General features: G+C 40.7%; 1 protein-coding gene across 1 annotated transcript in view; it reads left to right on the top strand.

Annotated features, from left to right (window-relative positions):
• Positions 1–17618, top strand: part of LOC126018864 (zinc finger protein 585A-like) — a 115067-nt gene that overhangs the window by 8266 nt on the left and 89183 nt on the right. The window contains exons 5-6 of the mRNA XM_049780959.1: positions 13685–14747; positions 14832–15826. Coding sequence (XP_049636916.1) covers positions 13685–14747; positions 14832–15826 — 2058 coding nt within the window. The remainder of the gene's footprint in view (positions 1–13684; positions 14748–14831; positions 15827–17618) is intronic.

Here is a 17618-nt window from a genome sequence, read left to right as displayed (position 1 = left end):
AACAACCTTGTGCTTTTTCTCTGACCCACTCAGAATTACTTTTTGTCTATAGTTTTAAATCATTGATAAGAGAGCCCAACTCGAAACTAAATTCATGTGAATTTTTCCAAGCTCCTCTTCACTATCCTCCCAACTTCTTGCCTTTTCTATCAGCTGATTTAGTAATGAAAATACTGTTCATTTTACTCTATCCATATTGTCTTATTCAATGAAGTTTCACTAAACTTACTCTTTTATTTTAATTTCTTTACTTAAAATCTTCATTATGGAAATGTTCTTAGTTGTGTTTCAGTCATAGAATGTACACCACCCTTCACCAGTGCAACTTTTCTGCCCCTAGTGATCCTTTGTGGGTTTGTTTTTTTTTTTTTTTTTTTTTTTTTGGTTTTTGGTTTTTGAGTCACACCCGGGAGCGCTCAGGGGTTCCTCCTGGCTCTAGGCTCAGAAATTGCTCCCGGCAGGCTCGGGAGACCATATGGGATGTCGGGATTCAAACCACCGTCCTTATGCATGAAAGGCAAATGCCTTATCTCCATGCTATCTCTCCAGCCCCCCCAGTGATCCTTATGTTCCTCTCCAGCTCTTGCCTGTTTCTGGTACAGGCATTCTGCTTCTCTCACTGCTCTTTATGCCAAGATTAGATCATGGGTTGCTTATCCCAGCTCTCTTGTCTATTATCTCTGTGGGGGTTTTTTGGGTTTTTTGGAGGGGGATTATGACCACACCCTGTGACGCTCAGGGGTTACTATTGCCTATGCACTCAGAAATCACTCCTGGCTTGGTGAACCTTATGGGACGCTAGAGATCGAACCTAAGTTCGTCCTGGATAAACAGCTTGCAAGGTCGCCCTACTGCTGCACTATCACTCCAGCCCCTGTCTCTGTATATTATTATCATTCTGTCTTTTATTTTTCTTATATCACACAGATGAGTGATACTATTCTATGCCTATTCGTTTTTCTCTGATTCATATTATGAGCATAATAATCTCCATGTCCATTTATGTATAACCACATTTCATGAGTTGATTTCTTCTAATGGCTGCAAAGTATTCGTTTCTGTAGGTGAGCAACATTTTTGAGCCATTCATATGTTGTCAGGCACTTAGGTATTTTCCAGAGTTTTGCTATTGTAAATAAAGGAGTGATGAACACAGGAGTGTGGTAGGCATATTTGTACTGTGTATTTGTATTCCTAGGGACTAACCCTCTGAGTGGTACTGCAGTATCATATGGGAGCTCAATTTCTAACATTATCCATATTGTTTGACAAAAAGGCAGGATTAGATGACATACCCACAAGCAGTGAATGATAGTTTCTTAATCCCCACAACATGCTAGCACTGGTTGCTCTCACTGGTGTTCAGAGGTTACTTGAGATTCAGTGCTTCTGGCTGGTTCCAGTTATGCTAAGAGATCATGAAGTATCTTGAATCTAATCTGTGTACAGAGTTGGCTCTTTTACTCATTTTTTTTTATTTTTGTGGTAGGGGTTACTAGGTCACATCCAGCAGTACTCATAGGGCTACACACTATTTGTTGATCAAAGGTATGGCTTTGCCACTTGAATCATGGATCTACCCTTAAGTATGACTTTTGTTTAATTTTTTTCTTTATTTAAACACCATGATTACATGATTGTAGCTGGGTTTCAGTCATAAAACAAACAACCCCCTTCACCAGTGCAATATTCTCCCCCAAATTTTCCTCATCTCCCTCCTTCCCCACCTCCTGCCTGTATTCGAGACAGGCATTCTACTTCTCTCATTCATTAACATTGCCATGATAAGTGTAGTCATCTTTCTAACTACATTCACCACTCTTTGTTGATCTTCACATCAAGAGCTGGTCCTTTCAGCCCTCACCTTTGTTGTGTCTGGGCATTATTACAATAATGTCATTTATTTTTCTTAGATAAGTGAGACTATTCTGTGTCTATCTCCTTCTGACTTATTTCACACAGCATATTAGTTTGCGTGTACATCCAGGTATAGAAAAATTTTATGACTTCATCTCCTGATGGGTGCATAATATTCTGTAGTGTATATGTACCACAGTTTCTTTAGCCATTCATCTGTTGAAGGGTATCTTGGTTGTTGGCTATTGGAAATAGTGCTGTAGTGAATATAGGTGTGAGTAAGGCATTTTTATATTTCATTTTTTGTGTTCCTAAGCTATATTTCTAGGAATGGTATAGCTGGAACATATGGGAGTTCAAATTTTATATTTTTGCAGAATCTCCATGTAGGGAAGCTGTGCTGTTAAATCCTTTGTTGGGTGTTTGTGAATCCACGAACAGTCCCCAGAATGAGAAATTACTTCCCATCACCTTGTCCCCTTTCGTGGGGAGATCTTGGTAATATTTATCTGCAGCAAACAATAATCCACACAGACAAGAAGGTTAGGGTGTAAAAGATTGGGCAATGACAGAGAGAGAGAGAGAGAGTCCTCTTGCAGCCTGCAACCAGCTCTCGCAAAAGGACCCCTCTTCCCTCTTCATCAAGCTATTTATTGCCCACTTCACAGCGCCCCCACCTGGAAAGTCTAGGTGGGGCAATAGTCACAGAATAATCCTAAGGAAATAATTTTATATACAATTCCAAGAATAATCTTATGGAAACATTTTCATATACTATAATTCCCCCTCTTTTGTAAAGAAACAGTAATAATGTACAGAAGTAATATTTTTTATAATTGTAAAAAGAACAGCTAAGCAATGCATAAGCGCATCACCGGAAAAAGTATAGAAAAAATTTTAACCTAACATAGGGTGTTCAAAACCAGAAACAGATGTAAAGGAATCAACTACAAGCTCCAGAGCAGAAAAAACCTACAGCGTCCGGGCCCGGAGAGATAGCACAGCGGCGTTTGCCTTGCAAGCAGCCGATCCAGGACCAAAGGTGGTTGGTTCGAATCTCGGTGTCCCATATGGTCCCCCGTGCCTGCCAGGAGTTATTTCTGAGCAGACAGCCAGGAGTAACCCCTGAGCACTGCCGGGTGTGGCCCCCCCCCAAAAAAAAAATCTACAGCGTACAAGATGAACAATTCCGAGTAAGTTTTTCCTTGGAAAAGCAGAAGTCGAATTTGAAATTCCAAGATTCAGGACCTAATAGGCCATGGGGAGCTCCCGGGGCAATCACAAAGCCTGAAAGTAATTTGGAGACAGAGATCCTAAGATGAGATGCTCACAAGGCTGCGTAGCAGGTGAGATGAAACATATTTTCCATTTCAGTCCAGATTGAGCAGAAGAAAGCCCATCTTTGGAGGCAGTAAATTAGGCCCCTATATTGGAGGAAGAGGCACACACACCCCTGCACAATGGGGGCCATAGTAAAGAAGATCCATAGTTATTTGAACTCAATCCAAGAGGAGTTCTAGTCCAGTCAGAAGTTCATAAGAGGTCCGAGATTGAAGAACCACGTACGGCCGATTATTTAGATGGGAGCTTAAGTTCAAAACCAAAAAAAAAAAAATGCTTAAGGCAGAGAAACTCCCCGTGTAAATGAATACATTGAAAGTCTATCCAAAATGGATAAAACCTCCTTTTTCACCTGCTATTTTTCCCAATGGTGCGCCCACGCAAAAGGCCAAAATACCAGACAGAATTACAATCTAGTAACTTATTTATGATAGTATCTAACCCCTAACCCAAAGTAACAAAAGTAAAACCTTAATGAAATACCACATCAATTTCTAGAATTAAAAACTAAAATGTAAAAACATTAATCAACAAAAGTGTAAAATCAAATATAACTTTACAGGATTACAATTATTAAAAAATAGAAGAGCTGAAATTTCCACCACGTACAAAACCACAATGAAAGGATGGAGAGTCCAGAACTTCCAAAAGTCCGACCAAAGATACATGATGAGTCAGGGAAAGCCGGTTGTAATTTGAAACAGGATACAGCACTGCAACAGTTTACAATGTCTTTCTCAGACCAAGATCAGGAGGCTTGTCATTGTGGGTGACAGAGATGATTTGCACATGTGAAGGGATTCCTGAAAATAGAATGTTAGGGACTAGGAAGAAAGAGGGAAGGATAAGGAAGAATAAATTGGGGAAGATAAAGTCAGGAGAAGAGAACTATATACAAAACATGTGAGACATACAGACACACAAGTCATACATATACATATTTTACAAAAACATGGCCATCACTCACTTGTACTTACCAAAAAATGTTTGTTGGGAAGGATCCCAAATAGATCAAAAAGAAAGAATTCAGCTGAATCAACAAAAAGCGCTTTAAAATACTATAGCCGGCAAACAGTTTAGATGAATATTTTCAAGTTCACAACAACAACAACAAAAGATATATTTTTAAGGCATAGTCAAGTAAATCTGAAAAAGAATTTTATGCACAATACAACCAAGGAAACCAATAATACAAGTATAGACCAGTAATTCTATCTTAATCATAGATGATGAGCACTGTAAAGAGTCCACCTAAAAGGTATTGTTATGTTAAAATTATGAATTCATCTCCATCTTGAAGCCTAAATTGAGAGAAATAAAACAATGATGTTAGAGTGAAAGTTGTTAAATGAGTATTTCTCAGTATATTGCTATATAATACCCTTAAAATGATGAGGAAGCTTTTTCTTGAGTGACCCTGGATCAATAGTGGCATTAAGACATAAATGCATCATACAAGCAACCACAATGGGGATTCATCATTTAATCCTATTCAGCGGTAGTACCTGGGAAATGAATCATCAAGCATTAATGACAACTGACAAATGAAAGAAATGATTATTAGGCATTTATAGTAGATCTCTGAGAAGTATAAAACAGGATATATGCTGCTGTAGATTTTACCCATGCAATAGGAATTTTCTTGATCTTCTTGTCATCAAAATTGATCCAGTGGTGTCTTGAGTTGATATTACAGTATGATGTACAGTGTCCAAAATGAAGTTTACCAAAATGGTTAGATACTGATTATAAGATTTATTTTTCAGTTTTGTAATTTCTTTTCCTGAGTGAATTCTGCTAAGTTGAGGTCTTCTAAAGGAAAATCTACACAATGTGTAGTTTTTTAATTTGTTTGCCATCAAAAGCAAAACATTTCAAATGAATTATTAATACTGAAGGTAATTTCCATAAGTATGTCCTCTTTAAAAAGTCCCTTTTAGTGTTGCAGCTGTTACAATGAATACTATTGTTATCTCTCAAATCTTTAAAAAAAATTCAACGAGGCATTCCTCTAATGTACATTTTTCTGTAGTTTTGACTGCCAGGGACAACTGAACAAATGTCTCATTAACCTCAGACTTTTGGTGACATATGAGACACTGTAGTATAGATTTGAACTGTCCTTGAAAGAGGTCATATATAAGAGATTTGTGAGCCTTTTGGTGTTTAGGCCTAGATTGTTCATGTTTTTCATTGTCTATCAGGTGTATAGTTTTATCTGCCATTAAATTTTCAGTAAGCAAAATCCTGATATAGTCCCTCTATCAGAAACATCAGTAATTCATGAGGATCCTGTTGGTTGTGTCCAGCAAATTGGTCATTAAGTAAACCAATTGTCGCTTTGAAGTTCTCAGGATTGGCATTCCTATAACATCCATTTCCCATGATTTTGATGAGGTGACCAAATTGTTCTGCTAATTTACCTTTATATCCGCTTGGATTTTCTTTGTTAATGTCTTTTATAATGATCTTGATAAAAATACTGAATTAAGTCTGAAATATTATACAAGCATTGTAATATTGAGTTCATATAGCATAAGTTACCTAAATTTCGTAATCCAGTAAATGCAAGTTTTTGTTTCTCTATTTGCATTCTGGAATGTAAGGGTTTTTTACTCTTGTCCATCTCATTCAAGGTATTGGGTGTGAAAGTTAATCCCTTGTTTACTTTCCCGGAGACCTCAGCAGTGTTACAATTGTCTATGTTTTGAGCATTTTGTATTTGATGTGGGGGCAAGCTTGTAGTCCCAGCAACCTGATCCTGGTCCTTTGTGCTAATTCGATTTCTGACGAGGTGTAAAGAGACCCAAAATTTCTTGGGGGGGTTGTCATTTGTACCAACATATGCATACCCCCTTCCTCTCAGGAAAAGATATCCAGCGATCCAGTTTTCATCCTCTTTGATCCAAACCAATGTATATTATGCTTCTTGTCTCTGAATATCTTCTTTAAAATGTCTTTCCCCTGCAGTGTAACTTTCCCCTTGGGGTAAGTTTAGGTAATTTAGTGTGAGAAGAGTCAAAGATAACAGCTCAGTAGGTGCTAAACCTCTTTTTCTAATCTTTTGTAATTGAGTTTTTAGCATCCTGTGGGCCCTTTCCACAATGACCTGTCCTTGGCAATTGTGGGGATTCCTTTCAGATGTTTTATCTGCCATTCTTTACAAAAGAATTCAAAAGTTTTGCTGATATAGGTGGGCCCATTATCAGTTTTAATGGAATATGAAACACCCATAACTGAAAAACATTGTAAAAGAAAACTGCAAACCGCCTAGACTTTTGGGAAGACATAGGGATTGCCCAAATAAATCGAGAATAAGTGTCCATCACCACATGAAGATAAAGTTTCTTTGGAAATAAATCTGAGTTACATCCATTTGCCACAGTTCAATAGACTGTAAGTCTCTTGGGTTTGCTCCTGCTATATGAGTCTTTTTTGCTAATGGGCCACATATATTGCACCTTTCCATAATTCTCTAGCTTGCCTCCAGGGAATCTGGTAATTTACATGTAAGCGCAGGCATTCATGTGTAGTGCTATATGTTCCTCTGCAGGTGATTTGAATATAGGCATTGCAACAAATCCACAGTTTTATTTCCTTGAGTCTTTGGCCCTGGAAGACCTGAGTGGGCTCTAATATGCATGATGAAGATGGGTTCGTTTTTTAATAAGCTGTTGTAATTTTTTTTTAGTAAATTCTGTATAATTGGGCTATGAGCATTGAGAGAGGCCGTGGCTATCACCGGACATAAATTTACCACATACAAAGAATCAGAAACGACATTCATGGTTTCAGATACATTTTCTAATAGGTAAATTAACGTTGCTAATTCAACTCTCTGTGCGGACTTATACTTGGTATCTATAGTTATTTTCATGTTTTCTCTGGTTATTCCTCCCCTTCCCCCGTTAGACCCATCAATGTAAAAAAATCTTTGCATTGGGGATAGGATAGTCCCGAACGATAAAAGAAATAACAAACTGAGTCTTTTTCAAAAAAAAATCACATGTCTTTTCCTGGTGGATAATGAGAGGAAATTTCTCCTGTGAAATCTGAAAGGGCCCTTTGTAGAGATTCATTAAGAGGCAATATTGATTCAATTTCCTTTTTTGGTATTGGCAATACTAATATATCACAGTCATATCCTAATAAAGATATAGATCTGAGGCTTGCTTTGATAATGAGTTCTGAAATTAATTCCAAATAAGATATCACAGACCGAGGCTGATTGTTATGTAAATACACCCATTCCAGAGGGCCTGCCTGTTGCATCAATGCTGCCGTAGGGGTTTCTTTTGTAGGGAAGATTAATAAAGAAACCTCTCCCGGGATGAATCTTGAGAGAAATGATTTTTGCAACCTGTTCAAGAAGATGTCCAATTCATTTTTGGCCGTTGTAGTTAAATTTCTCGGGCTGTCTAAGGCAGGATCACCCTCCAAAGTTTTAAACAAATTAGACAGTTCTGCATTTGGGATTCCTAGCACAGGCCAGAGCCAATTCACGTCACCTAAAAGTCTAAGTGTTTTGAGGTTTTCTTTTTTTGATGGAAATTTTTTGTGGACGTATCGATGTTCGGTCCAAAATAAAATCCAAATATTGATATGGTGGCATAGTTTGTATCTTTTCTAAAGCTAATTTCAGTCCTGCTGTTTACAAACAGTCAATAACATAAGAATATACTTCCTGTAGATCTGTTTCATTGTTCATTGTGATAAGGATATCATCAGTATAATGAAAAATCATGGCTTGAGGAAATCTTTCATGAGCAGGGCTCAAAATCTTATCTACAAAATATTGACACATTGTTGGGGAATTCAACATGCCCTGGGGGAGGACAGTCCATTGGAACCACAGGCAGGGATGGGTATTGTTGATAGAAGGAACTGAGAATGCAAAACGGTGTTTATCATCTGGGTGAATAGCAATATGATAGAAGCAGTCTTTCAGATCAATTATAATTAGTGGCCATTTCTTTGTGATAACTACAGGTGATGGTAAACCTATTTGCAATTTTCCCATAGGTATCATAGATATGTTTACAGCTCTCAGATCCATCAACAGTCTCCATTTACCAGACTTCTTTTGTATGGTAAATATAGGTGAATTCCATTGAGAAAATGAAGGCTCAATATGCCCTGTTCTTCCACTAATTTGGTTAGCACCTTTATCAATTTTAAGGGGCCACTGACCTATCCAAATTGGTTCATCAGATTTCCATTTTATTTTTATTGGTGCTGGTTTTTTTCTGGCAGTGGCCCCTACGAAAAATTCTGAGTTTTTATTTCAGGAGAAGTTCCAGACTCTTATGGAGTTAATGGGATGTGGAATTCTGCCTTACACTGTTTGTGTAGGTCACGGCCCCACAGGGATGATGAGAATGGGCCCACATGAGGTCTAATTATAGCCTTTTGATTTTCTGAGCTGTGAACTACCACAGTCCTTTTACTTAACAGACAGGAACTTAAGCCTCCTACTCCTTCTAGTGAGTATGGAATTTCTTGTAGAGGCCAATTTTCTGGCCATTCTTTATCAGAAATTACGGTAATTTGAGCCTCATACCGGTAAAGGGTTGCCCTTGTAAGTGAAGTTTAATCATTGGGTTTTCATCTTTAAATTTAGTTAACTAGAGCGATGAGTGGGTTGTGTGGCCCCTGGATCTGTGCTTCTGAAACCTCCAATTCGTGTCTTATCCGAAGTCCCAAATTTGACATAAGGCACTGTTACTATCTAGGCAATTGTCTCTTCCCTTTTTGAATGTCCAAGTAGCCAGTACGGTAATAACTACAATAATTTCTTCCTTTGAATCTGAGTCAGTGACACCTGTGGTTACTGATATACCCTTTACATTGAAGGAACTTCTGCCCAGAATCAATGCCATTGCCTCTGGGGATGGCGGGCCCACAATGCCAGTTTTTAACATATAAGGGTATGCTCCTAGGTAAATTGTAATGTCCTCCAGGCAAGTTATGTCAAGCCCAGAGCTCCCCACTGTCGCATGAATTATTTCACTAATTGTGAGAAATCTTCTTGGGCTGGGCTGGGCTGGGAAGAATTATGGTTTGAGGACTTTGCCCCTGATTTGCACGGGCCTTTGGGATGGGCCCTGTAGGCATTTCCCTGCATTGGAAATGTGGGTCCCTGAGGAGCTTGATTTAACAAAAGATGGCAATTTCTTTTTATATGGCCCTGTTTTCCACAGTGGTAACAAACGAATTGTCTCCTGAGTGTAGTGTTAAAACCTGTTCCCGTGTTATTATTAGGGAGATTTCCGGATCTGCAATCTTTTGCCCAGTGGCAACCTCTCTTGCATTTTGGACAGAAACCTGGCTTTCGGGCAGCACTTTGTCCCGAGGGGTAGAATGGCTTTGTTCCCTTAGTAATTGCAAAGGTTTGAACCGGATCCAGGTTTGCTGATGAATGGGGCATATCATAAACATTTTTGCAGGCATATAAAAAATTATTTAAGTCAGCTTTGTCCTGCAAAGGGGTCAATATCAATTTGCAGGCCGAATTCGCATTATGATAAGCCACACCTTTTTTAGAAATTTTTACCTGCTTATCTTTGATTTGTGTTTTCAAAGCATCTTTAAGCTTAGCTACAAATTCAACATATGGCTCATGGGGACCTATGGTAATTCTTAAAAAGGTTCCTGCCCCAGTGCTGTTCATATCAATTTTTTCCCATGAAGATACTGCAATATCTTTAATTATGTTTAAGATTTCCTTAGGTAAAGCAGCTTGTGCCTGAATATCTGCATATTGATTTTCTGCCATTAATAATTCATACAGAGACTAACCCCTGCCACTTTTTTTTTGTTTTTTTTTTTTGTTTGTTTGTTTGTTTTTGTTCCATTCAGGCTATATAATTTGGATCTCACACCCTCCGCATATAACATCTCCCATTCGGTTCACTGTTTAGATGGCAGGCATATTTCAGCTAGTTTTTTAAATTCATGTAGGGTCCAAAGTGATTTTCGACACCAAAGTCTTACCATCTACAGACAGTATGGAGAAACTGGCCCAAAGTCCTTACATGCTTTCTTAAACCGTTCCATGTCTTCTATTTCAAGGGGTTCATAAGTTGGCACATATACTGTCTGTAATGGAACTGAGGCCAGATTAGCAGAAGTACTCTGCACAAGGCTCTGTAATAGGGCTGAGGCCAGATTAGCAGAAGTACTCTGCACCGGGCTCTGAGGCCTGACATGTGGAGCACTAGCCTGTTATTCGTCGTCTGAGTCAGCACTATTATATGATTCCATTCTGTGTACAGAATCAGGACTCACTTGTGGACTTAGCACCGGGGGTTGGTCATCAGTGTTAATATTTTGATTTAGGTCCTGAGTTTCTAAATTACGTTTCCGAGTAGATTTTTTGTTGGGAAAAATGCCTATATTTTTGATGGTGGTGCTAGATTCATCAGCCTGCACTTTGGCCTGGATTTTCATCAGATAGATCTCCTTATTATCCATGCTGGTCTTAGCTTCACTTTTTCCACACTTATTGCTTCCTAAACACCAGCCAATACCTATGCTCACCATAACAACATTAACCAACACAGAGCTTCCACAAACTATTGACGGATGGAGACAACACAGGTGAGGCAAATATTTGAGTATAAATTTTCTTTTGAACTATAGACCACAACCATCCAAAAGCAATGAATTTTCCTATCATCAAGCCTGTTCGTTTTAAATAATATGGAATAATCCACTTGACAAATGCAGAACCAAAGAATTTGTAACAAGGTGGCACAATCAACGTGGCTAACCATAGAAGCCATCCAAGGATCTCCAGAGGCAATTTCCAATAAAGCATTTCATTTACAGTTACTGAGGGTCCAGGTTCACCTGTTCCGGGCGCTATATGTAGGGACTCTGTGCTGTTAAATCCTTTGTTGGGTGTTTATGAATCTACGAACAGTCCCCAGAATGAGAAATTACTTCCTATCCCCTTGTCCCCTTTCGGGGGGGAGATCTTGGTAATATTTATTCGCAGCAAATAATAATCCACACAGACAAGGTTAGGGTGTAAAAGATTGGGCAGAGAGAGCGAGAGTCCTCTTGAAGCCTGCAACCAGCTCTCGCAAAATCTCCATATTGTTTTCCATAAAGGTTGGATGAGATGGTATTTCTACCAGCAGTGAATGAGAGTTTCTTTCTCTCCATATCCCCACCGGCACCTATTGTTCTTGTTCTTTGTAATATGTGCCAGTCTCTGTGGCATGAAATGGTACCTCATCGTTGTTTTGATTTGCATATCCCTGATGAAAAGTGATGTGGAGAATTTTTCATGTGCCTTTTGGCCATTTTTATTTCTTCTTTGACAGAGTGTCTGTTATATCTTCCCCCAATTTTTGATGGAGTTATATGTATATCTTTGATATTAGCCCTTTTCTGGTATGTATTGGGTAAATAGTTTCTCCCATTCTGTGGGTGGCTTTTGTATCCTTGATACTGTTTTCTTTGAGGTACAGAAGCTTCTCAGTTTAATATGGTCCCGTCTGTTTATCTCTACTTTCACTTATTTGGTGATTGCTGTTTTCTCCATGAAGATGCTTTTAGTTTCAATATCATGAGTGTTTTGCTTATGTGTTGTTCTATGTACCTTATAGTTTTGGGTCTGATATACAGGTCTTTAATCTATTTGGATATGACCCTTGTGCATGGTGTTAGATGGAGTTTTGAGTTTCCTTTTATTCAAGTGGCTGACCAGTTGTCCCAACACCTCTTGTTGAAGAGGCTTTCCTTACTCGATTTTGCAATTCTGGTCCCTTTTCAAAGATGAGTTGATTGTATGTCTGGGAAACATTCTCTGGATACTCAACTTGATTCTATTGGGGCTGAGAGATAGCATGGAGGTTGGGTGTTTGTCTTGCATTCAGAAGGATGGTGTTTCGAATCATGGCATCCCATATGGTCCCCCCAACCTGCCAGGAGCAATGTCTGAGCATAAAGTCAGGAGTAACCCCTGAGCACTGCCAGGTGTAACCCCCCCCCCAAAAAAGTATTCTATTGATTTGAGGGTCTGTCTTTATTCCAATACCATCCTATTTTAATGACTATTGCTTTGTAATACAATTTAACGTTGGGGAATGTGATGCCTCCCATATTTCCTTTTCCAAAGGGTTCTTCTTGCTATGCGTGGGTGTTTGTTGTTCCAAATGAATTTCAGGAGTGTTTGATCCACTTTTTTGAAGAATGTCATGGGTATCCTTAGAGGGAGGGATTGCATTAAATCTGTACAATGCCTTGGGGTATTGCCATTTTAATGACATTAATCACTCCAATCCATGAGCAGTAAATGTGTATGACTTTTCTGTTTGTACTGAGAAATCATCCCTGGCTACTTTGGGTGCCATATACAGTATCAGGGATTGAATTGAAATTGGCTACAAGCCAGGTCGGCACCCTAAACCTTGTACTATGTCTATATCCTTAAATATGACTATTTTGATAGCATGACTCATATTTCAGTTTATTCATGTTTAAGTTCTCTAACCATAACCCTATCCTGTCTCCGTTGGAACAATTCCAAGTTAGGTGCTTCCTGACCACATTAATACCCTTTCCCCCTCACTGGAAGTGATTGGAGATGATTTGACCTTATGAAATCAAGTGCCACTACATCTCAGGAGTAAAATATCTTTAGAAACCACAGCACAGAAAATATGACTTTAGGATTCTGTGTATAGAAAAGTCACTTAAGACATGTCAAAAAGTTTCAGGATAGAGGTTGTAGCAATATAGTACAGTGGTTAGGATTTATACCTTTCATGCACTAATCCAGGTTCAATACTCAGCACACCCTATGGCAGGGGTCCTCAAACTTTTTAAATAGGGGGCCAGTTCACTGTCCCTCAGACCATTGGAGGGTTTGACTATAGTAAAAACAAACTTATGAACGAATTCTTATGCACACTACATATATCTTATTTTGCAATGAAGAAACAAAACACATACAAATACAATATGTGGCCTGTGGGCCATAGTTTGAGGACCACTGCTATGGCCTTCTCTAGTCTGCTAGGAGTACTTGCTTAATGCAAAAATGAGAAGAACCCCAGAGCATTGTGAGGTTTGACAAGAACAAAAATAAGAAAGGTTTCTGGAATATGGACTTTCTTTTTTTCTTTTATTTATTTATGTATTTATTTTGGATATGGACTTTCTAAAATTTGCAAGATTTAGTCATTTCAGATGGATGACGAAACACTGTATAGGACCCAAAGGTACAGTACACAAGTCCATACAGTTTTCCAAGCCTGCTTGGTGTGATTCTTGAGCACAGAACCACATTTCTCAGGGTGTGGCCCCAAATTCAACCAAACAAAAACACCCAGCAGATTATTTAGGAGCATGGAGGTTTTTATCTTTTTTTCAATCAACAAAATAAGGGAAGCTAGTAGAACAGACATTAGCAGAAGATAGAACTGTGGTCTAGAAAACCTTGTCAACTTCTACTCTGACCCAAACCTTCTTTCAGCAGAAACACCATCAGGAATCCATCCATGTCCCTTCTGCTCTCTGGCCTTCTCCATTCAGAACTTCCTCAATCATCACATAAAACGTAGTCATCCCTCTCGGACCTTCCCAGGAACATCTGCAAGAAAGCATCCTCAAACCGAGAATTCCTGTCCACATGATCAAAACCAAAGGCAGCAACCTTCTTTTCCATATAATGACAAGCCAATGAATGCCATACTTGAAAGAAAAACACCCAAAGAAAGCTCCATACCATTGGCTAAGAAGATAAAGCATAGAAGAATTTCAACAGTCTTTTCTAGACTATTTTGCAGTCAAATAGGGAACTCTAATAAGCATGAAATGCCACTGGAGGAAGAAACTAACACAGGGCAAAAAGAAAACCCAATGGACACAGGAGGAGTAGTTGCAAGCATAGGAATCCCAAGAACTTTAAGAGACAAGTATGTAAATATTGATCAAGGATTCAATGATAGATCAAATCTCATCACACACCACAGGATACACACAGGGGAGAAGCCCCATGTTTGTAGGGAATGTGGGCGAGACTTCAGTGTAAGGTCAAATCTCATCAGACACCAGAGGACACACACAGGAGAGAAGCCCCATGTTTGCCAGGAATGTGGTCGAGGCTTCAGTCATAGATCAAGTTTCATCAAACACCAGATGACACACACCGGGGAGAAGCCCCATGTTTGCAGGGATTGTGGCCGACAATTTAGTCATAGGGTAAGTTTCATCACACACCAGAGGACACACACACGGGAAAAGCCCTATGCTTGCAATGAGTGTGGGCAAGGCTTCAGTCAGAGGTCACATCTGATCAGACACAGGAGGACACACACAGGGGAGAAGCCCCATATTTGCAGGGAATGTGGACGAGGCTTCAGTAATAGGTCTAGCCTTCTCATACACCAGAGGACGCACACAGGGGAGAAGCCCTATGTGTGCCAGGAATGTGGGCGAGGCTTTAGTGAGAGGTCAAGTTTCATCACACATCAGAATATACACACAGGGGAGAAGCCCCATGTTTGCAGGGAATGTGGACGAGGCTTCAGTAATAGGTCTAGCCTTCTCATACACCAGAGGACGCACACAGGGGAGAAGCCCCATGTGTGCCAGGAATGTGGGCGAGGCTTTAGTGAGAGGTCAAGTCTCATCACACACCAGAGGACACACACAGGAGAGAAGCCCCATGTTTGCAGGGAGTGTGGCCGACAATTCAGTCATAGGTCAAGTCTCATCAGACACCAGAGGACACATACCGGGGAGAAGCCCCATGTTTGTAGGGACTGTGGCCGACGCTTCAGTGATAGATCTATTCTCATTGCACACCAGAGGACACACACAGGGGAGAAGCCTTATGTTTGCAGGGAGTGTGGGCGAGGCTTCAGTGTGAGGTCAAGTCTCATCACACACTGGAATATACACACAGGAGAGAAGCCCCATGTTTGCAGGGATTGTGGGCGAGGCTTCAGAATAAGGTCACACCTCTTCAGACATCAGAGGATACACACAGGAGAGAAGCCCTATGTTTGTAGAAACTGTGGGCGAGGCTTTAGTCAGATGTCAAATCTCCTCACACATAGGAAGACACACACCAATGAGAAGCCCTTTGTTTGCAGGGAGTGTGGGAGAAACTTCAGTGCAAAGTCAAGTCTCATCACACACCAGAGGACACACACAGGGGAGAAACCCCACGATTGTGGGAAGTGTGGGCGGCGCTTCAGTCTGAGGTCAAGTCTCATCACACACCAGAGGACACACACAGGAGAGAAGCCCTATGTTTGCAGGAAGTGTGGGCAAGGCTTTAGTCAGAAGTTTGGTCTCATCACACACCAGAGGACACACACAGGGGAGAAGCCCTATGTTTGCAGGGAGTGTGGACGAGGCTTCTGTGACAGGTCACATCTCACCACTCACCAGAGGACACACACAGGGGAGAAACCCTATGTTTGCAGGGAGTGTGGGCGAGGCTTCAGTCTGAAGTCACATCTCATTGCACATCAGACGACACACACAGGGGAGAAGCCTTACATTTGCAAGGAGTGTGGGCGAGGCTTCAGTCAGAGATCACATCTCATCACACACCGGAGGACACACACAGGAGAGAAGCCCTATGCTTGCAGAGAGTGTGGGCGAGGTTTCAGTGTGAGGGCACATCTCATCAGACACCAGAGGACACACACAGGGGAGAAGCCCTTTGTTTGCCAGGAATGTGGGCGAGGCTTCAGTCAGAGGTCAAGTCTCATCACTCACCAGATGACACACACTGGGGAGAAGCCCCACGTTTGCGGCGAGTGTGGCCGATGCTTCAGTCATAGATCGAGTCTCATCACACACCAGAGGACACACACAGGGGAGAAGCCTTTTGTATGTGGAGAGTGTGGGCAAGGCTTCTGTCAGAGATCAGGTCTCATCACACACCAGAAGACACATACAGGGGAGAAGCCCCATGTTTGCAATGAGTGTGGGCGAGGCTTCAAACTTAGGTCGCATCTCATCAGACACCAAAGGACACACACAGGGCAGAAGCCCCATGTTTGCCAGGAATGTGGGCGAGGTTTCAGTGAAAGGTCAAGTCTCATCAGACACCAGAAGAGACACATAGAGGTTAGACGCCCTATGTTTGAAAAAAAAACAGTGACCAATGAGCAGTAAATGTCATTTCAGCTCTACACAGAACAAATGCAACCACCACAAACTATAATGCATGTGATCAGGTGGCCAGCAAAGTGTACTAACCTCTAACTCCTTGCATATTTTATCTGTGCACTAGCCAATGTTGTCTTTATATAGTTCTGATCTCTAATATTTTCTTCCCTCTTTTAAGCAGTGAAGAATAGAATGGACAGAAAACTATCACCCAATTCTAAGCAAAATTGGTTCCTGGTAAAGTATTTATTTGAGTTCATTCAGGTTAATAATTCCTAGGCCAAGGGAGAGAAGTCTCAGATTTATGATGAAGTCATGAAAGGAAACATCTAGATCTCCTGGGAAGTAAGATCTTTTCATGTATGTATTTATTGTATTATGCTTTGAGGTCAGTCCTGGCAGTATTCAGGGCTGACTTCTAGCTTTGGGCTCAGTAAGCCTGCTGGACTAAATGGAGTGCTGGATATCAAATCTATGTTAGCCACGTGCAAAGCAATTGATCTATCCACTGAATCATTAATCTAGCACCAAAATTGTATTTCTGTATAAAAACAGTTTCTTCTCTTCACTTGGATGATCTAGAAGTAGGTGTATCATTTGTTTTGAGAAAAGAAGAGTAAACTTTTTGGGCAGTCCCATTCAGAGGGACTTCCCCAAACCTGCCATTGTGTCCCCAAACCTGCCATATTTTGTGACTTCAGTGGGGCTTGTCTTGGGACTGGAGGAGAAATAGGGCACTGTTAAAAGTACAGAAAAATATTTGGAGGGGAATCACACTCTTCCAGATGAGGGCACATCTTTGTGAGAATCCAAAAAACCCTTTTTTTTTTTTTTTTTTTGGTTTTTGGGCCACACCCGGTAACGCTCAGGGGTTACTGCTGGCTATGTGCTCAGAAGTTGCTCCTGGCTTGGGGGACCATATGGGACACCGGGGTATCGAACCGTGGTCCGTCCAAGGCTAGCGCAGACAAGGCAGGCACCTTACCTTTAGCGCCACCGCCCGGCCCCCAAAAAACCCTTTAAGAGTATTATTGAGGGCCCGAGACATAGCATGGAGGTAGGGCGTTTGATTTGCATGCAGAAGGACAGTGATTTGAATCCCAGCATCCCATATGGTCTCTGAGCCTGCCAGAAGCGATTTCTGAGCATAGAACCAGGAATAACCCCGAGTACTGCTGGGTGTGACCCCCCTCAGAAAAAAATATTATTGAGCCCCTCTCAGTCATTCCCCTCACATATAGCCACTGCACACATATCTCATGCATACCACTCACACATGG

This window comes from Suncus etruscus, chromosome 9 (genome assembly GCF_024139225.1).
Source record: "Suncus etruscus isolate mSunEtr1 chromosome 9, mSunEtr1.pri.cur, whole genome shotgun sequence".
Taxonomy (NCBI): Eukaryota; Metazoa; Chordata; class Mammalia; order Eulipotyphla; family Soricidae; genus Suncus; species Suncus etruscus.
The sequence above is the reverse complement of the archived record's forward strand: the minus strand, read 5'-3'. Positions and strand labels throughout refer to the sequence as shown.